We start from the raw sequence: 22,587 nt of genomic DNA, 5'->3' as shown, positions 1-22,587 counted from the left end.
TATTAATTGTTTGTACAGATCACAAAGCCGACATTTCATTTGATTCACTGCTCTGATAAAGAATCACAATCTGTATTCTCCTCACAGTGACAACTCCCGAGGCTTTCATGGCTTTGTTGGTTTTTATTTGATCACTAATGTGTCATTAAAAGAGTCTTCCTCTGCCAGGCCTTCACAGCATCGCTAACAAGCTGCTACCATCAAAAGCTAGCCCCAGAGTTTTGTGCAAAGAAAGACTTAAGGACCACATCAAACACTGCACCTTCAGAATGCCGCTGAAGCTGGACAATAAGGAACAAAAGATGTGTATGATAAACAGTGACTTCTATAGGATAGCTCTACACGAGGCAACCGAAGATGAGAAAGACGGAGGACCAGATGAGAAGAGAAGGAGACATGATAGGGAGGAAAGCGGGACAGTGGGGGTGAGGGGGCCAAGCAGACAGAGACAGAGTGGGTGAGGGTGCTCTGGGAGGGGCGGACAGCCAGCCAGTCTATTATCAGGGGTCTATAGAAAAGCATTTAGGGACAAATAGGACACCACCCCCTGTCACCCGTAGCATTCAGCCTCTGTCAGCACAGCCCATTGAGCCAAAGCCCGAGGGAGAGCACCAGGGGACGGGGTGGTGGGGCTCAGGGGGGGCAGTCCATCGGTGCCACCCCCGCGTCCTGCTCCCCACATGCGGTATCCTAGCAACAGCACTCGGGCTGTGACCTGTAGTCATATGGCTCCATTCACTCTCACACCCCGAATCTTTTCAACATTATGAGCCCCCCGCTGTTCCTATCAGGGCCAAAAGTGACTCTCATGTACAACAATTAGCAAGTCCGAGCCCTGGTCAAACGCAGAAACCCACCGGGACCAAGATAATTACCATAAACAGACAGAGGGGAGTTTATCTTTACCTACTCTGATAATCTGCTCACTCAGGGCATGTCAGACACTCCAGCTCTTTAACATGCTGTCAATCACCACTCATTACAGCCCAATATCGATGCAGTTCTCTCTCTATTTTAATAACGAATTAGGATTTAATGAACAGTTAATTGTATTTAATTGTTATGTTTAATTGTGGTTTGCTCTCTGTTTTGCAGATGTAGGGACTTTGTTTGGGTCAAGTTTAGTGGAGGAAAAAAAAAAAAAAAAAACTATGACAAGATTTATTTTGTCAACCATAAATGATAATTGTTTGATATTATTTGCTTCAATATTATTCATAAGAATCAATTCACCAAGCTAATACTCATCATTTATCTAACTGAGTCTGGTGAAACTAGAATCAGAAGCAAAGCTATGCAAATAGCTTGTAATTAAATGGACCTAATTTGCTATTCTGAGCTCACCCTATGGCTACTGTTGAGTGAAAAGTATTTACCCTTTGACTATGCAAGATAATCAAAATCAAAATGAACAAGAACTGATTATGTTTTTCACCAACACACTTTGATACATCATATACCAATAAATAAACTGATCTTGAATAATACCAAATAAAAGGAGCGCTCTTTTAAAGAGCTTCCTATATATTTCTATGCCAAAAAAAAATACATACCGACCCACAATAGGCCAGTCATGAGAACACAGTGAACAACGTGTGGGATATTCCTTCTAAAAATACAGATGATAAATGGTAATTAAATTTAAAGCAGGATAATCCCACAAAAACCTATTCCAAATGTATTGGATAGTAAATAAATAAATAAATAAATAAATAGCTGAATTAAACACTTCAGTATTGTTAGATTGCAATGACCCATAGGAGTAACTTATTAAACAATCTACATCACAATCTTACTGTGGTGCAGAAAAATAACAAAAAGTTCCCCTCTAGTACCCACGATAAGCACTGACCCATAAAAAAATTATCATTCCATCTGTCATATATTGAAGACTAAGTCAGCAGTGATGGGAAGAATACTTGATGAATACTTATATGAAAATGTAATTAGTTATAGAATACTGAATACCTGCATTAAAATGCATTATTATATATTATTACATCATTATATATAGACTGTATATAATATTTCCTCGCAGGGTAGGATTTAAGTTATAGTGACGCAACACAGGATTGAAAACAGCTTCACATCTGTTTCTCCATTTGTTCTGTACTTAATAATCACTGATCAGAGAAGGAAAAATCACACTCACCACAAGAGCAGGTTTAAATATTTCTTACTGATTATGTGCAGTCTAAATTATGTGATCAAACACCGCCATGTATTCCTTTGATTTTAGAAAAGTAACAATATTCTGAAATTCACCAAATGAAAAAGTAATTGTACTGGAATACAGTTACTGAAAATTTGTATTCAGGAGTCAGTATAGTAATTATGACAAGTTTTATGACGACACCCTGTCCCTGTAGTTAGGCCCAAATCGAAGGTTAATCCTCTGTATTTGAGCAGCACAGTTCTTAGACTTCACCCAGACAGATGAGGGTCTTTTGTTTGGTAATCCGCCTCTGAAGGGTCCATGTCTTTATCACCCTTGTCCTGCCTAATAGATTTATAGACACCACCTATTATTTACTGAGGATTATGGCGCTGACTTAAGCTGAGGGCTGTGTTTATTTTGACCTTGGGGCCACGTTCTCAAATGGAGAATGAGAGGCCTGTCTGAAAGTCACTCTGCTCTTTCTTAACCCTGAGAAACGTGCAAAACAATGGAAACTGTGTTAAATAAGGTTGTCTACGGAGTCTTTATGAGCGCTCATTAAAACACACACTTTTATCATTTGTTATAATAAAGAACACTCCCTTGCAAATGACACCATTAAACATAATTCAATCGTTACCTCTTCCTCATACGAGCAGCTTTTTCTGATTTATACCCACTTTTTTTTATTCTCTCTCTCTTTTGGCTGCAAGTTGAAAACTACTGCACTGCCCCTCAGTGGATCCTGACAGACCTGCAACTTTTTTGTCCTGGAGAATTGGAGAAATGAACAAAGATCAGCACAGAAAAGCAAACTGTCCACTTAAGTTCAATTGATCAGCATTTTGAATCTAAGCATGAAGCCATACAGGGTCAGTTAGTAAATGCCATCAGGTGAGCAGGTAGAGCCGTGGTCTCTGTTTGAAGAAAACACAGAGATTGATGAGAAGCGTCTCTTTATCATATCGGTTATTCCAGATGAAAGATGAGGGTTTGTGCAGGGGTTCCTCCCATTCATTGCCATTGATTTGCACACACACATACAAACATGCCCACACTGCGCGCCCTTCCTTTGTCAATACTCAAGGTTATTTTATATGGATTTCTGGATTCAACTAATATTTGGACAGTAAACAATAAATAATATTTTCTTTTCTAATGACAATGGCAACTTTGACTTCATAAAAAGCGCAATATGCAGAAATTGTTATTGATGAACTACAACATCTGTCTGCACTTATCAAATGAAGAAAAACATGGAAGCCCATGCAGCAATATGACAACTAGAGAGGAATATTTTATTTTAAATGCAATGTGTCAAATTAGATCAGAACTAAGCACCACAAATATAAAAATGTACATTTACTGATTCATCAGAAAACATTTTTTTTAGCATAGAAAATTTGGCTATAACTTCCACCAGCTCCGTGGAGTACAAATATTTTATTTAAATACTGCGTTTTTTTCCTGTCATGTTTTTATTTGTAATCTGCTCAAATAAATTTTATAGTATTTCAAACCCAAATACATATTATTTACCACATTTTATAAACAACCACTTCCAATATACTGCACAGTAGATCACAAGAAAAAAAATATTAAGACAAACTAGTTCAAACAAATAAAAACACTATAAATAATAATTAAAAGAATAAAACCACTAAAACATAAAACTTTTAAATAAAAACAAGAAAGTAGTTTTTATCCATGAATCATTAGACACTTAAATCAAAAGGCAAACACTCTCATTACTCAACAGAAATTCCCCTTATGCCTCAAATTGCATCCATTTATTTTCAAAATTTTCAAGTTTAAAACACAAAACTACAACAGAGATTTACCCCTAACCGACCACATTAAAACGCCTCCTGCACAGAGGGCATTTGAGGCAGAAAAGCAGCACTTCATCCACAGCTGACTGCGCAGGGCTGAAATAAAACTTAAAGCCCTTAAGCATTCACATTTGCACAGAGACAAGTGGAGCAGTGAGTGAATGTGTTGACTGTGTTTGTGTCAAAAGCCTGTTTTTCCTCCTCCAATTAGACAACACAAAAGCAGCTCATTTTGTCAGGTCTGTGTAAATGAAAAGATGGATGCTGGCGTTCAGGGAGGGAAGGGGGGACGAGAGGAGAAGAGAGAGAAAGAGAGAGAGGAGGGGGGTTAGGTTTTAAGTGGGTGTGTGGCACGTGGTTACCTAGAGAGAGCCTCATTAGAAAAACACAGAGATGCACAAACATTTGCTGCTGTTCAGGATGAATTAAAAACCTACAATACACTACTTTTTACTGGAGAGCATTCATTATTGCACTAATGTAATGGCATAAAGCACGTGGAGCAACTACCTATCAAGTGCCGCAATTTGGCTTTTTCACTGGCACTGTTACACGGCTATAGGGTAATTTGTAGCACTCAGTAGGGCAGGCTAAAGTGAATCAAGATTAATTTACATGCAGGAACACTTAGAGAGGCAGCGAGGTAAGCAAGCACAGCATCTCCCCAGGCAGAAGACAAGGAAGGCAGCCAGGAATGCGAGGAAAATGTGGGCTAATTAAAGGGCATCCAAAATGATTGGTGAAGAGAGTGGAGGCCGCAACATGCCAAATGCAGCTGGTGCAGAATGGACTTTTATAATTCATTAACCTATTTGTGGATACAGTCATTTTAAAGTGTGTTGCTTGAGAATGAAGAGGAAGTGGAATTGTGGAAAATTAGACTGTATTTCACAATGAATCAATGAATTTACTCAAAGTTGCCTAAGTAGAGTAGTGGGATGTGTACATATGTTTCTAGATTGCTATTATTAAAAAGTATTTTATATTATGTTACAAGGAATACAGTAGGTATACAGTATCAGTAGTATAAGTCATATACACAACCTCATGAAATTTGGTCAAAGTATTTCAATGTAGGGCTGGGCATTGGCAAAAAAGTATCTTTCCTCATTAAATGCAATATAAAAATGTTGAACAGACACAATTTTCAATCCAAACCATTTCACATAAAAAAAAGTTAAATCTATTTAGTCTGAACTAAATAAACAACATGCTTTATATGCTCTAGAAAATGTTCTATAAAGGCTCTTATTTCTCATTGAGACTTTGAAATCCTAATTCGATCAGTTGCACAGCTCCACTTAGACTTTTTGGATATAATATAGTGCGTTTCCTGTTAGTAACTTACCCATGCCCCAATCAAAATCATGTAGAATTTAATGTATTGATTAATTGTATTTTAGAAACTAAAACTATGCTGATTGTTTAGGTGCAAGCAGGTTTTATAAGAGTGCTTTATGACTGTTTAACCTTGTTCCCTGAAAGCCTATAAAAACAGAGTTTGCAACCAGATTTAAACAAGACCAAAAAGGCTTTAGTGATTCAATTGCCAGACCTAATTTAAATAGGACATCACTGGACATCATAGTGACACCAGCACAACACAAGGACTCCCCGAAGACATGGGGCCAAAGTGACAGGACTAAGTTGGACAAACTGCTGTGAACATTCAAATACAAATACCACTATAACAATCCGCCAAGGAGCTAGCGTTAAGGCACGGCTAAATGAGCTGTTTGAGACTGGACACACATTTCAGAGCGAGCCTGCATCTTTGGCACCACTGAACTTAACATATCAGACACAGGGAACTAGATCACTGGGGTGGGATGAAAAGGGAATGGAACTGGGGGGCACTTTCACACAGTGGTAATGAAGCCTACAGGCCCGGTTTGTGGCAAAGAGAGGGTCTGATCAAGCATGCTAGCCCCGACACACAGCCCCTGCAAATCATCCTGTCAAATCTGAATAAACAAACACACATGCAGGGCTGGCTTCTCCTGGTGCATCCTGGGGGATTTGGGTGCGCGCCTGGCATATTTGGACCATCTCAGATCTGCTGTCACTGGGCGAATGCGGACTGACAGGGGAGGAGAGGCGGGCGGCAGCACCCAGGGACCTGTCTTCGGTCTCTGCATCTTTCACATAAACAAATTCTCCCCATTGCTGTATTCAGACTAGCCTCTCTGCTCTATTACACTCAACACACAGCTGCCACAAGCACTCAGACACCCAATCAACAACACAGGGAGCAAAAGAAGGGGGGAGAGGTGGTGAAGGTGAAGAAAGAGTGAAGAGGAGAGGGAGCGAGGGAAGCGTCTGGGGAGAGGGACTGTGGAGGAGAGGGCCAGTGCTCCGGATCTGTGCTCAGCGTTCTGTCTGGTGGAGCAGGAAGCCCCTAAAAGTACCACAGGCGGATGAAAGAGGACAGGGTCTGGAGGGAGAGGAGAGGCTGAGGGCCATAAACACGCTCAAAGCTCACAATATTAGAAGCACCTGCTCTTTTCAGCAAGCAGGTTCGGTGGGTGCTTGCTGAGCCAAAAGGTTAACTCCTGGTTTTTGCATAGAGTCTATAAAGAAAGAAGTGGACTAAGGGAGTGTGATGTCACCCATAGCGTTCAGCTCCAGTCAAATGAAGCTCATGATGCTGCATGAAACACATTTTGTGAGGACTAACCAACCAAAGGCCCCAAAGGGCTCCATAACAGGAATAAGACAGGAAAAATTTGATCAACTTTCAAAAACAAACAAACAAACAAAAAAAAAACAAAAAAACACTGATTCTCACATTAAACTCCTGTATCCACTGTTATCAAGGCTATTCAGTGACTACCGTCAAAAGTCATTTAGCAACGCAACATCAAATAATCCAGAGCACAGCCACAATAAAATAATCTAAACCCACTTTTATTCTTTGGCTTTCAGCATTATGAGAGTTGTGTGGTCCTCTGTGTCTTTTATTTGTTTTTATTTTGTCTTATTGCTTTTACGTATCTTATCGTATTGTATTTATAAAATTATTATTTGGTGCCATTATTTTGTTATACTATTTTTTATTTTCTTAAGAACAACTGGCAGCGCAGAATAGAGAATCTTTTATTTCATTTAAACTACTGCGCAACACAATATAAACTGTTGTTTGTGTATAAAATGTGTTGAAAATAAAACATAAGCATATGAAGAACAGATATTGACTGGAGAATATTTGCGATATTGGAGCCTCTGTGGATAGCTGAACATTTTTCAAAAGACCACAGGAGTTGATGGGTGAACCTCTCCACACCCAGCCCGTGTTGTGTTGGTCAGATTGATCAGAGACATTACAAACCATCCCTCCTCTTCCCTCGCTCCTCCGCTCTGCTCCTCCGGCTCTTCTGATCGCAGTATTGATCCCTGTAGCGGTCAATGGACTGCTTCTTCAGATCTGGGCCGGGCCAATTACTTCAGTGAGTAAAAGTGATTAGTTTGTGTCTGGATCAATCCAAAGTGATTCACAGCCAGAGAGAGCGGACAGGGCCTGGGGATCCTCTGACTATTTACATCAACTGCACATTTGTGAAGCAACAACAAGTGTCAATGCTGGCTGCCTCTTTGCGTCCTGCTTGTAATTGTTTTATTGCACTACCAAACCCATTTAAAACCCTCTGTGCTTGTTTCCACTATACGCCCTTATGTCTTCTCAACATGTCACATCATGTTACAAATACATCACCCTCCCGTCAGTCTTCTAGTCGACATTGTACATATTATCAAAGGAAAACTTGCAAATGTCAAAGGCAGATCTGTTTATGTTGATGGTATTCATGGGCTCTCTCTCCATAACATTGATCTACACTCTTTGTTTAATAGGAAAATAATAAACAATTACTCCAGCAGACGAGAAGGGTAATTGATTTTCTTCTGTAAATTACTAGCCCTATCAGACCTGCATACACACAAAGGTGATCATCTGCATAAAATCAATGGGATATGATCCTATCTGTATGATAATGGTGGACTGTAGGCAAACGGCCTTCATTAGCGGCGTGGAGAGGAGGGATCTAAGGTACATGTGGAGCAAAGCGGGTTCAGGCCTGAGACTGAGGTTACATACAAATATCATTTTGTAAGGTAAAATCGCTATAAAACAATCAATGACAACAAATGCTCTGATAACAAGTCAGCGAATAACATATTTTTTTTACATCTGCAGAAAAATGTACAATTAGTTAGTATACGCTGGTGTCTCCATGAAGGCGAGTTTAAAAGGTGCACAGCGCAGTTTTTCTGGTGAAGGGTCCGCTTCCAACTTGTCTTCATGTAGCTGTGAATGCTTTGCCAGGAATGTTTCTATTGTCCAAAAATACAATAATTCCTTCTGTGAAAAAGAACGACTCTTCACAGATCTGAGTTGTAATGTAGTGTTGTAACATGATCGTCTTCTTCATGACAGATTTTAATCTATACTGTGGACCGTCATAGTTATACCTTGTTCAGTGCATAGGACCATTGTACTATAAGCAATTCCAACCCACACTATTATTAATGTGTTCTGAAATCTGTGCAAACTCCTCATTTTAGATCGCAAAACCAGTGGAAAAAAACATGGATGGAGCACAACGCATGCATTAATTCCAAGTGTTTGAATAATTGTAATGTTTGTTGTACAATAAGCATTCTGAATCAACCTGAATCAATTCTATCAGGCCGCACATTCAAACACAGCTCAAAAATATGGTAAGCAAATGAAACATGCAGCTTTTTCTTGATGAATTCCTGATGAGTTTCCACCACAACCCCGGTGTTCCCAGCAGACACCGACTTATTGTGATTAGTTAGGCCACCAGCAGACAGCTGTATATATGACTATGTGCAGGCCTCTGGATCAATAAGCAACATCTCCAGTGTTAAGACCACAGCACACAACAGCATCATACAACCCCAAGGACAAAGCACTCCAGGGCCACACTGAGAATAGAAATACAAATATAAGAATATAATCAGGAGAGACATAGAGAGAGTACAGAGATATATTTTATCAGCAATTTCTATTATTATTTTGATTATTTATATTTTCTGTTGTCAAAATATGGAAGCATGTTATATGTTGGAGACAGTGCAGGAATACATTTGACTATTTGTTGGGTTAAAATGCGTCTCATTTATGTTAATACAGTCAAGGTTGTCAGCTATATATGAAGAGTTCAGTAGCAAAAGCAGATATCTCAGTTGCCAATTGTCATAAAGTGTTTTTCTTTTTGTTACCATCTTCTAGAGATATTAGCAATGCCATTAATGTATAGTGGATTTTATCAAGAAGAGATAGACCTATATTTTGATCGCAGTGAAATAGATTTGCCTTTTGAAAATATGACTATAATAAAAGTAAATAGCAACTTTTTCAAATAGCACTTTTTTTCATTTTTGCAAATGAGTTCTTCATTTAATTAAAAAAAAAAAAGAATTTAATTGAAAATCTTGATTGATCAATATGGTAGAAAATTTGGTTCACTTTTTGCCATATTGCCTATAGCTCTACAATGTAGCCAGCCTTCTTTTATGTCATTTAAATGCTAAGATGATACCACAGTATATATTTACAACTTCTACATGTTCTATTATTTGAATCCCCAAAGCCCTTATAGTGATTTTCATGCATCATGTTTAAATAAATTAGCTAACAGCTGATTTCTGGACAATTTGTACAACTAGACCAATTTCTGGAGATTTTATGTATGAATTGTATTATTTATTTTACATTCTAGCTCCCAACTGAACACCACTATGTGAGAGAGCTGGACAGCAAGCCCACCAAAAAGCTTTTATAGTTTAATTGCCCCAGCGTACCCTATAGCACCTTTCTGTTTCATTTAGAGTGCGTATACAGACACACTGCATAATGAATTTGGCCACCTCACTAAAAACCTTTTCATCCTCCCTTCACATGGGGAAAATGTACAACATGAAAGACTAAGACCCACAAAATACAATACAAGTCTTTACAATAATAAAAGACATGTGCTTTTAAATCAGAGAAAATGAATAGCTGCCAACGAACAGTCAGAGGAGGCTTTCAGTGGTTTATCTTTTCAAATCAAATCTTTGAGAAGTGAAGACATAACCCTCATTCACCACTGGGCACAAGTGAATAAAGTGGATTCCCCATTCAAGTCTTTTCAATCCTCTAACTATAACTATATCAACACATAACCTGCCTTTTTTAAGTGGAGAAAAAGCTTAACATCAACATTTTCATTACTACATTATCTGTAAGTAATTCTGAGTGAAAGAATGAATATGGGCCCTTTGCTTGTACTATGGCCAAGTACATATTAGGCTTCAAAATAGTACAAGTACAGTCCCAGATATGCTAAAGAAACCCTGCCATTATTCTATTAAACTGTATGAAATGTATGTATGAATAAAAAGACAGTTATTTTTCCTAGTATGACAAAGGCTGGATATGGGTTTTTGGGCTGAAACACTGAAATATGTTTAAATCTCTACTGAAAAACAGATTTAAAGGTGGACTATGAGACTTTTCTGGTCAAGGATCTGTTGTATTTTTGAGCAGTAAAAACACTTGTACTTGATTTAAGATTAAAGGTCTAATATTACACTAAATTGTCTCTAAATTGTTCTCGTGAGTTTTAAGACAAGTTATAATGTTGATACCTCATCAAAAACATGCCCAGAGTTGTATCATGTAGTGGTAGTTTTCAAGTTAACAGCTATCTTTTACGTTTTTAGTTCAGTAGAGATTGGCAATGCTTGGGCTGAAACTATCCAAATGATTATAGTGATGGTGGATGTAGTTTAAAAAACACAGTGGAGCAGATTCCAGTATTACCACATGGCATCACAAGTTGGAACAGAGTGTTTTCTGTTTGAGAGATGTGCAGGACTGAAAAGTGTGAATGAAACAAAACACAAACCCGGGTATGTTTGTGATGAGGAAACAACATTATAACATAGATTGTCTTATAACATAGTGTAATATGGGTTTAAATTCCAGTAACATCTGAATGAAGACCAACATACCCTCCACCAGAAAAGTTACGTAGTCTACCTTTAAATGCTCTTATATAATCTGTATCTGTAGTTGTCTGAATAACTTGTTGAAGACTTGTGTTATTTGTTCAAATAGTGTCCTTTTCTACCATGACGACAGAGACCACTCAATACTCATCAACAGGCTGGACACAAGCTGGTCTTTATCACTTTGTCCCTTTTATATGACTCCCAACCTTGGCAGAGCGACCAGTTGCCTGAGTCCTCATTTAGTTTAGAGCGACTGACAGTGAGCGGCGCTGATTGAGGGGATCCATTAGGGATCAGCCCGAGGAAAGCTGCAGTGATGGATGAGACCAGCAGTCACCTTCAGAGCTCACTAACAACACCTGTATCCTCTCGGTGTGCCACACATTCGCCACACTGTGCTGACATATCAAAAGTACACAGAATAATATAATATTGCAGCATGCCTTCTGTTTCCAGATCTTCCTGCCCCGTTTAGAGAACAATTGCAATTCTACATAATATGTACCATTGTGGACATATGTGGGGGTTTTTTTTGTTTTTTTTTGTTCTGTTGTTGTTTTTTTTGCTTTTTGTTTTTTTTTTGGATTGCTGACACCCTTGTTGCCAAAATGTGCCAAATAAACTATCCCCAAATGTTTTTTTTTTTTTTGGGGGGGGGGGGGGTTTTGGACATTCATTAATTTTTGTGTAATGCCTAAACACAAGAATGCATCTGGGGCATTTGGACATGTTGTTTGAACAAACTGCCACTACATCTATGTTGTCATCATTTTCACATAAAATGTATTTTCAACCAACCTGCAATAGATAAACTAATATGATTTGTTTTGTTTTTAAACAGTTATTTTTGTTACAATTTCTAGTGTTGAAAGTAATGGGTTTTTATAATAAATTTTAATAACGATAATGTAATTCATCTTTAAATTACACATTTTGGGACTACATTATCAGTCAGAAAGAGACAAATTGTTCTGCTCTTGGTACTATTAGTAAAGCACTAATGGTAGCGAGTTAATATTCAGCAGGTTAAGAGCTCTTAGCTGTCTTACAAAATTATGGCCCATCCACATTTGCCATTTAAATCTGGATCTGCTAAAAGCCTCTGCATTTTACGAGTAAACATTTTTCTTTTTTGTGCATGAATTCATTTATTTATATTATATTGCATCAGACAAATTGTTTGGCAGTGAACCACAGCAATATGTATTAAAGGGAATAATAATCTTCATAATTCCTTCATAACAAAACAAACACTTCTGAATCATGTTGTCTCTATATTTTCTAAACTGGACACATTACTTAAGTTTTTTTTTTTTTTTTTTGCAAAAGCAGAAACCAGATTTTTATATTATATTATATTATTATATTATATTATATTATATTTTGGTGGAACTTCCAGATGTTTTGTTCTCTGCTATACTAAACAAATAAATAAATATATGCTTGCAGTACAAAAAACAAAGAACTATATATTAGTTATTTTAATTGAATACCCGTGATTGCAATCCCATATTTCTTTCTTTCCTTTTTCTTTCTGACATGCTCGTCAGAGAGAGACAGAGAGATGTGGACACAAAGGTATTTACCAGACACCAGCCAATGTGAGAATTTAGGAGAGGAATATAGTTTTTAAGAGAGAAATTAACAGCCATAATGCCACGGGATTGGATCAGGGCAGTTAAATGTGATGCAAGAATGGCTGTGAGAGAGAATGGTGAAAACAGTGGAGGAGGTCAGCCAAGCAGTGTTACAAAGAGAAGCTAGAGTCTGATGGGCACCAAATGAACAAATTATGACGGGATCCATTTTGCCGGGATGGGGTCACCCTCCCTCCCCCTCTCCTCCTCTCCTCTCTTCTCTCTCTGACAGTTCAATTTCCCCTCTCGCCTCCCTGCTGCTGCTTGCTAATTGTGAGTGAAGCCTTATCATTGGGCCCCCCATTCGCCGTCGATCCCGAGGATTGCAGCGCCTCAGCAAAGAGACCAGAATGTCAAAATGTTATCTGAGATAGCAGCAGCAAAAAGACAGAGGTCATACACAATAAGGCCCATCTGAATAAAACCTGCAGAAAATGTTTCACACGCTCTCAAACTGCAGCAACTGAAGGCAATTCTACAATGACCATTCAAAGGACATTTCACTTATTTGGTTTATACAGTACATTCACAAAAGATAATTACAGCATGAAACACTCACACAATAATTGTTCTATTATTTTGCACTTATGTATTTGTGGGGCTGCAAGATTAATTGCAATAGAATCAAAATCAAAAATTAGCAAATCACAAAGGCTGCAAATGTGTGAAATAATTTCCTCCACAAATAACAACATATTCTGTCTGTCTCAACAAAAAGGACTGACCTTGTAGTTTAGAACTGTGGAAACATGTTCTGAAATGTGCATTAGTTTGTCAGTTCACATTTCAGTCTTTTTGTCAATTCTTAAAATGGGAACTTTGAACATAAAACAGAAATCACAAATCTAATTGTAATCACAATGCTTGTCAGGAAAAATCTGATATTTTTCCCCAAATCATTCAGTCCTAGAATCATATTAATTACTTGAACATGTACCTTGGTGTGCTGGAGGCAACAATTACATTGGAGAAAAGGTGTTATCTTTCTCACAATGGATCTGCAAATTTTAGCTCCAGCTCAAAACATGTGAAATGAAATTCATAGAATAAAACAATTGCTAAAGTAAGCAGTGTTACAGATTGGTTTGACTTGAGCTAAGAGTTGCTGGTATACCTGCAAAGGGCATGTTATTTACAAATAGAGAGGCCAGCCCCAAAGCATTGAAGGATACAGCTCTTCTCCTAAATATTTGAAAATGGAAAATTTGGTTCATCTTTTCCTTTTTAGTAGCTCTGGTCCCTGTGTTCACATGAGACACATTTCAGAGCTACAAGCCAATTTGAGCACGAGGGGAGCAGCTGGCAGCGTGGGCCTGAGTATTTTAGTGGTCAGCTGATGGGGCTGATCCTGGGTCAGAATCATCCGAATGTGCAGGAACTGAGAGGGCGAGACAGGACAGAGCCACTGACCCCAGATGTTCCCATCACAAAGAGGGGAGGGGGAGGGGGGGGGGTCCGACCACCGCACCTCATCTATATATTCTCTCAGGTAATGAGGGTTAATCATTGGTTAAGGATTAACAAGGAGCAAGAGTATGATAGGCAAGCACTTAGCTTCTGGAATATAAGTTTAAATCAACCTCATTACAGCTGATGTAACTCAGCTCCAGAGCCCTGCCTAAAGGGAAATTCATTAATGTTGCCAATGGAAAAATGCCCCTTGAAGGGAATTAAGCTCCTTTTCCAAAAACATTACAAAGCATTTTAATATGTGATATATTTGGTTATAATTGGCCCATCGATTAGTCTGTTTTAACAGGAAGGTTCATAAATGCTGTAGATTAGAACTGCTCGATTACGGCAAAATTTATAATCACAATTATTTAGTTTGTAATTTAAATCACATTTTATATAATTTCTTCCTTACTGTCAAAATTAACCTGAACAGAAAACCTAATATAATTTATATGTAATGTTTTATGACATGCCCGTTTATGCAGATTAGATGAGTTGCTTTTCCTCAGATGTTTAGCAGCAATTTAATGCATTTTTAACTAAAACATTTTTGTAACTGAAGAGAGTAAGCACTGAAATCAAAATTTTAACTTTGATTAATTGCATAACCCTACTGTAGATAGAACCAGCTGTCTTCTATACTTTATGTCTACACAAGACTGCATTGTTGTATTTGCCTTCTCTTAACTACTTGATATGACATAATCTAGGCTGTATTATAACTTTAAAACCTACATGGCTGGTCTTGTATAAACTGTATATAAAATGGTATTACCTGACCTCAAAGGCAAACTAATGGTGGTATGTGTTTAGCTACTATTTCACGATCAGCACTCCACTGTTAGAATGATCTGGATGCTATTAGTGGCTAATGGCTAAATACTTTTTGGTGCTCCAGTGGCAGTAGCGATGCTGTCCCAGTTAGCATCAGCCAGCCCGTTTAGCATGACCATGAGTGAGTGTCGAGATAGAGACATGAGCGAGATAGGGCACCGGTGACCCCTCACACAGACACACAAGCAGACACACACACACACACATCTCTTCATACACACACCGCGCGGACATGGTGACCCCTACACGCTTGATGAGACTGGAGCTGATATGCGAGTCAGACAGAGTCACATTTGTAAAAAGCGATAGCCAATTACGGAGGCCCGGGCTGCTGGATAATAGCCTGCCTGTCATGGGTGTGTGGCGCGTATGAGAGTGCATGTGTGTGTGCTCAAGCAGGCAGCCCCCAGAGTGAGTACGGCCTTCCTATTCTCATCTATTTGCCCTATATCTCCATTTCTTAGATATTAATTTGAGAGCCGTGCCGTGAAGCAGGACAGGTCGTTAGTGTGATTCATTTGGACCTCATCCAAAATGTCGAGGCTGAATGTAGGGTGTAGGTGCTTACAAAATGTGAGCTGTGATGTTTAAGGTTTTTATCAAATAAGAGGAAGGTTATAATACATCGTAAACTCTTAAATAGGCCTATAAGCATCTATTGCGGTTGTACTGTACCACACACAACTCTCTGCGGTGTACTTGTTTTTCATGTAAGGGTTAGGAACATTATCATTTGTAGTAAGATCAATTACACTGCAGGCTAGTTATGTTTTTTTTAAATGTTTGTTTTTTGTTTTGTTTTGTTTTTTGCAAAAGAACGCTAAATATTTGCAATACCCAACTGGTCAATAAAATACTCGAAATGGCTTTTTCGGCTTCATTTTTTTTTTTTTATGACAGCAGTGGCTAATACTGCAACAATTTTCAGATAAATAAAAAAATAAGACTTTAAATATACAGCTCTTTTCTTAATAAGATTAAATAAACTTGAATGCTCAAATTTGCACTTAAATTAAAGTCAGAAAAAACTAACCTATGACTAAATTTCAGTTATTAATTCTCATGATAGTTGTAGACAGAGCCCTATTTTGTTACTTTTAGTGAGATCATAAAACATTGTGACATTTTGTACAACTTCATAGTACTGGTTCTGCAATTGAACTGGTCAATAAATCAGCAAAATATTCTTTTAATGTCTGTTATAACAATGGCTAATGATGAAATGTTCTGATAGACAAAAAAGTTTAGAATTAAAATGATATTAAATTGTATTTTAAAGTATATCTTAAAGAAATAAAAATCATGAATGATATACATGATATATATGATATATATGATATAAAGCTAAATCAAACCTCTCTTAACAACTAAATCTTCAGACAGTCCAATATTTTGTTACTTTCACTGAGATCACTGAACATAACCATTTCATACCATCACTGCATCGTCTCAAAACAGTCTAATTTCCTGTGATCATCCCTATAACATGATAGCTATAGCTTTTCCAAGCCGCTGAACGCCTCTGTGACAGTGGTGTCAGAGTGTGACAGCAGTACTTGCCCTGTACTTTCCACAGACACATGATCTCCTCAAGGACTCAGAGCCGCAGTGTCCAACCACCTGAAACACAGTAGTGAAGGGGCATGAGAGGAAGGGAAACTGGTCCAAGGAGAAGTGTATGGATTTAGTGGTCTGCTGCTGACACATGCCTCTGAGTGTGGTAGAAAAGCACTTTAACTCTTCACTGCTTTTTATAACATGTAGCACTCCATAAAGCATGGTTCAGTGTCATGCCGTACCTTATAGACAAACTATACACTATAAGAGAGTGAGGAGAGCTACTGTGCAATGATATAATTACACTGACAAAAACTAATAATGCAATTGTAAGTGCCTATGACAGGTTAGACGACTCATTTGACTGAAACACAGGTAAGATCATTATATTTAACATTTTTGCAGAAACATTCACACTCATTTTCCCAGGGTGGCCATTTTTAAATTTTCAAAATGTTACATCCTGGTCGGAAATGGTGTCATCACACTACGTAATCCATAACTGTTACCTTGCAAAACTCTAATGTACACAAACATATATATCTGACAAATACAAAAACACCCTTTATTTTGTTAAAATCATCTTTAAAGTATCAGAAAAAGTGTGCTTCTTACATAAATTCTTACATAAATTATGACCCTGTAATTTTCCACATATTTTTCAACTTTTCTTGGCAAACTGTTCCTTGACTGGTGTAAAACTATAATTTATATATACAGCAGCTGTTATCCAACCAAATTAAGCCAAAATTAGAGAATCATAAAATGCTCTGTAAATAATGTCCTAACTTTGATTGGCAGAGTTGAACTTTAAAGTGTGACAAAATTCTGTATCGAAAATTGGGATTTCCAGCACATTTTGATTGACAAATAAAAAAAACACTTACTAAATAAATAAATAAAACACTTACTAATTCAAAAAGCTAAAATGCTATGCAAAAAGTAATATTAATTTGCTCAATTAAAAGCAACACGTTAACTGAATTAGAAATCATTTGAACTGAATTACTTAATGTTTGCTTTACTTACAGTGGTGACAATCTGAAAACATTACAAACCTAACCAAAAAAGTCACCTGCAGTTGTGGAGTTTTTTATTTAATTCAAAGTACTTCTTTATCAAATTTTCCTTGAGGTGCAACCACCTTGATGAAATTTAGTCTATTTATACTTTTGTAAGACAGAAAGAAAATTTTAACTACACGGCACATTATAAGAACTGTACCAAGTGTCTCACCGTAACTATTATTTATTGATATTTTGTTGAATTGCTAACTTTTAAATCCAAACAATGAAGTTATGCCGTATCTTGTACAATATTGCACCTCTCCTATTCATCTCTATAATAGAGATGCTAGCGCTGTAATGCTCGCCGGGAGCCAAGCATGAGATTTGAGGATTTCTCACACACCATGCATTATTCATCGTCCAAAGCAACAGAGTGTGTAAGATGAGAATTACACAGCATGAAGAGAACAGGGGGCAGAAATGGGAAAGAACGGGGTCCAGGGGGCCCAGGAAGGGAGAGCAAAGGTGAACAAACCAGAGGAAGGCAAGAAACCAAAAAACTAAAAAAGATACTGGACACTGTCAAAACTCTATTTCCTATTCACTTCTTATTAACCCCATGATTGTTTTCGAAGTCAGCAAACAGTGGGATAGAGGATATGAGAGTACGACCAGGAGCCCAGATAGCTCCACAAGATTGGCTCACAATTTGCATTTATTAAACTGGCGCCTTGCGAGGGGGTTTGTATGCCGAGCACAAGCTGAATAGTGAGCAGGAAATTTCAGGGTTCTGTTGCGATTCGTGTCCATCTTTCGTTCCTCATAATGAAAAACAGTGGGGAGTGCGTCAGGGTTGGAATTGATTTGTTTAACAATGGAAATGAAACAAAGTAGGAGGCAGAGGCAAAATAGGAGACATACTATGTTAAGTGAAAACAAAACTCGAGGCCAAGAAATTGCAAGATTGGAGCTGATACAATTTTGCAAATGACTTCTCTGAAAATAGTACACCCCATATTTTCAAACTATTAAAATTGGTCAGTTGTTATGTTTTTATATGTCCGTTATTATGCAAAAATTTTTTTGCAAATACATTTACCCATTATAACAACTGTAAACAGGAATCAGTTATAAAATCAATGTAAATTGGTTATTGCTATGGACACACAATTCAGTCAATGACACAAATTAGTAATGTGTAGTGCATGTACCTATACCTATGTGCAAAGTTGCCTCCTCAGGCATAGCCCTAATGACAAGAATGTGATGCTTACTGGCTCTTTAAATTCCTAGTGATGAAAAGCCAGTATTAATTTAGGCAACAGATTTCATTTGTTCTGAACAGGAAAAACAATATAAATCACTTTTGGAATGATTAGAGTGAGGCTTGAGTTAATCCAGTCCTGATTAGGGCATTATGCTGGCTTGTTATGGACACACAGGGTGACTGACGGTAATTAATTACTGTGGGTAATAGGAGACAATGCCCCAGCACAGTCAGCACTCTCGCAGGGAATTTATGTCATATACATTAGGGCGTGTGTACGTGTACTATGGTAACAGAAATCAAGCTTATCGTCTTTGTTTTGACCAGTGCCTGAAAACATGCAGAGCTAGCTGACAGTAGCGCAGGGTAATGAGTTGTTGGAGAGCAACACACACAGTAGTGAGGGTGAAAGAGTCATGGCTTTGTTTATGATTATTGATATCCTTAGACAAACATATTCAGCTGGATAATAAAAACAGATGGCACTAGGTGAGGCAAATATTAGCCTGTGGAAAATTAGAGATGTGCTCAATCAGCAAATCGAACCTCTGTGCGCGACTGCACACAGCCGTGTGCATACTACTACATGCATACAACTGAGACATACACACAGTAAAACTACACAATACAAGGACTAACATCTGTCACAAATGTAGTTTTTGGGACATTATTTCAAGTTGATGATCTTCTGTCATGAAACTGGCCCCACTGATATGAAGTTATAAATAAATCAAATCAAAGTTAAATAGTTTACACCACACAGAAAACAATGAGTAATCTGTTTGAATTTCCCAAATTCTATAAATTAAAGCTTTTACTAAGTGCCACTTTGTTGAAATTTTAAAGATGGAAGTCAATTCAGTAAAACATCCATATGCCAATGTTAACTTAATGATGGGAACCTTAAAGCAGGTGTGAAAACCAGATCTCTCTGACAGTTTAGAAGCAGACATAAGGCGCTCAATGAGATGTGACCCATTAAAGCAATGGAAAATAAGTGTAGCACAACACTGCACACTTTATTCTCCTCTTCACACTCCTTTCACTTTTTCTTTATGATGGCAATTTCTTTCACCTTCTTTGCATCAGTTTTAACCACACACCATTGGTTTTTAAGAGCCCCAAATTTGAGGCTGTAAGAGCCCAACATAATTTGAGAGGCTGAGAGCCAGTCCTAGTTGTTTTACAGCCCAAAGGGACTACGTCAAGGCTTATTTTATGAGTGCATGCCTCTCTGCTCTTTGCATGTTTATTTCAAACATTTGGAACAAATGGCCTCCTTTGGTTGGAACAACACAGATAAATCTAGTCAATTCAATGGTGGGAGAGAGCAGTGCAGGCCACTGATAGAGTGGCCCATTTGATGGCTGACAAGGAGTGCTGCATTATTCAATTAAATACCTGAAAGGGCCACAATTTATGCAGCATTTACCAAAGCAGCCCCTGTTGCACACAAACTCCCAGACAAACAGAGAGCTGTGTTTGCATCCTGGGAAAAGACTGGACTCCCCTTCCATTTTGCCAAATCAAATATACAGTGAGAGCAAGCTAAAAGGCACTTTCAATCAGGCGCGCTGGGTCTGTCTGTCAATCTGGAAACAACAACAATCTAGCCTACTTGGAGTGGTCTAGTCAACATCCATTCCCCTATAAATTCAATCAGTGAAGCTAGTGTGTGTTCAATGTGTGACAAATGGCTGTGTGTGTGTGTTTGTTTGTGGGAGAATGGCTGTGGTAAAGGGATTTTACAAAATAGTTTTAACATACAAAGAGAGTGCTGTGACGTGTGCAGTGTGTACACAGGAGATATAAATACTGTGTTTAAATTCAGTGGTAATTGTAAATGTACACAAGTTTTTCCCAATTCTTTAAAAGAAGAAAGAGAAAAAATATTCCTCTAAAGAATTGTGCAAACAGAAAGTCTATTTGTAATAGGGCTTAGTGTGAAAACCGCATGTGTTAAAAGAAAGAATAATTCAAACCACACAGTCACCATCCAAGAAAATATCTCAGGTTGACATCTCATATTGGAAGGCCAAGTAGCAAAGTTAACTGGCCTGAGCTAATGATTCTGATATGCAGAGCTGCACGCTGGAGTGATTGTGTGACTGTTTAAGACCCAAATGCAGCGCTAGCAGCCTCATCATAGACCTGCTCTTTCATTATTGGACCACAAATGGAAATGCAAATAGCTCGCTTTGCTGCGGACGCCTCAAATTTATTAAACTAAAAGGTTTAATTTCCATTTTTCTCCGCATCAGCTTTATTTATAAATGTCGTGCCCTATGAAGACCCAGTTATTTTCTCTCTCTCCTGCAAACCTCTTAACAAATCTGCTCATTAATATGGTAATGGAGAATCAATCGCTTTTCCGGTGACGGAGGGCTGTTTCCCTCTCAGTGTGTAATGTAATCTGACTGGTCATCAGCACAAACAAATTCACACACAGTATAGACTGTATATTTTGGTACACAGCAGCAGAAGTTATAAGTTATTGCAATAAGTTTTAAAGTCAACAAACACTGGGCTTGCAGGTTTAGCCATTCTGTTGGGAGAGCTATGAGCCTAGTGCCAGAATACCAGATGTTGCGGCATTAATGATCCATAATACCAAGTGCTGCTTGCCCAACCTTTCAGGGTCCTAAAATAACACTCATATCCCTTAATGAGATCCAATTATGCGCAAGGTTCTTATTCAGGGCAATATGAAGATAATTACTGTGGTGGCTTTTAACACTGAGTTGTCATGTTGGTGGTGAGGAGCCACTGTCTCTTTCTTTCTACCTTATAGCTATTTAGACTGAACGGTGTGAAGTGAACTATCACACTTATCCCCTGTGGTTGGTGACCTAATCAACATTTCTAAATGACCATGACCAATGGCTTGAAGACTAATGTTGCAGCTATTATCTAAAGTAGTTGTTTCCACACAAAGTCATCCGTTGAGGACACCATTTTAAAAGCAAGTAAACATGGTTCTTAAGCTAAGTACATTCTCAAGCTTGTTACTAACCAGGTGGATTTAATTCTGTTTTAAAACTTCAGGCTTACAAGATCCAAGAGTAAAGAAAGGAAGCACAATATAATTCCACATTCTGTAAGATTTTACCTAATAGCATTTGTTCTTCAATTGAAAGTTAATCTGGGTAAATGGTGCTTAAATGTTTAAATCACATTTACAGGCTGTCAGCTGTTCTGATGCTCTTCACATGGCCACCCTTCGTTTGAATTAAAATAAATGAGTGCAAAATGAGAAAGGACTAAGAGACAGAAACCATTCAGGACCTCCTGAATCATAGCTCCACCAAGTGGACATATTGCGTAATGGACTAAAAAGGTAGGCCTATAGGTTTGATCATGTTCAATCCTGAAGACCCCGACAATCCAGGAACTGCAGTTTCTATGTTGTTTGAGTTTTTCCTGACATATTATGTTTATATTTTGAAGAAACAAGGCCCAGTTGAAAGTGATTGATTAACCAGACTATATTGAAATAGGTTTAAGACAGTAGACAGTGTAATACGGCACTGTTGTTCCCTGACATCATAATTTCTTTGTATTATAGACTTAATGATTAGGAGAAGATCACATAATGTCGCCTACCTGTGCTCGCGCGTCATGCTGTCCGCGGTGCTGAAACTGACGCACCGTGCGTCAGGATCACGCATCCTCTGCCATCTTTGTACTGCTCCTGGCTAAGCTAGGCGACAGGGCTCTCCATCAGCTGGAAGGGACTGCAGACTGAAAAGAAAGGCAGTCGAGTCAAGCCATTTTGAGAGTAGGAGAGCCCATTTACGCATACAACCGACATTTAGAGCTG

At 38.1% G+C, this 22,587-nt stretch overlaps 1 protein-coding gene across 1 annotated transcript in view; it reads right to left on the bottom strand.

The window, feature by feature from the left end:
- Positions 1-550: 550 nt before the first annotated feature.
- Positions 551-22,587, bottom strand: part of dapk1 (death-associated protein kinase 1) — a 51,017-nt gene continuing 28,980 nt past the window's right edge. The window contains exon 19 of the mRNA XM_055161929.1: positions 551-715. Coding sequence (XP_055017904.1) covers positions 551-715 — 165 coding nt within the window. The remainder of the gene's footprint in view (positions 716-22,587) is intronic.

The sequence above is a fragment of the Boleophthalmus pectinirostris genome, unplaced genomic scaffold (genome assembly GCF_026225935.1).
Source record: "Boleophthalmus pectinirostris isolate CB_2022bp ecotype Guang Dong unplaced genomic scaffold, ASM2622593v1 HiC_scaffold_4, whole genome shotgun sequence".
Lineage (NCBI taxonomy): Eukaryota > Metazoa > Chordata > Actinopteri > Gobiiformes > Gobiidae > Boleophthalmus > Boleophthalmus pectinirostris.
The sequence above is the reverse complement of the archived record's forward strand: the minus strand, read 5'-3'. Positions and strand labels throughout refer to the sequence as shown.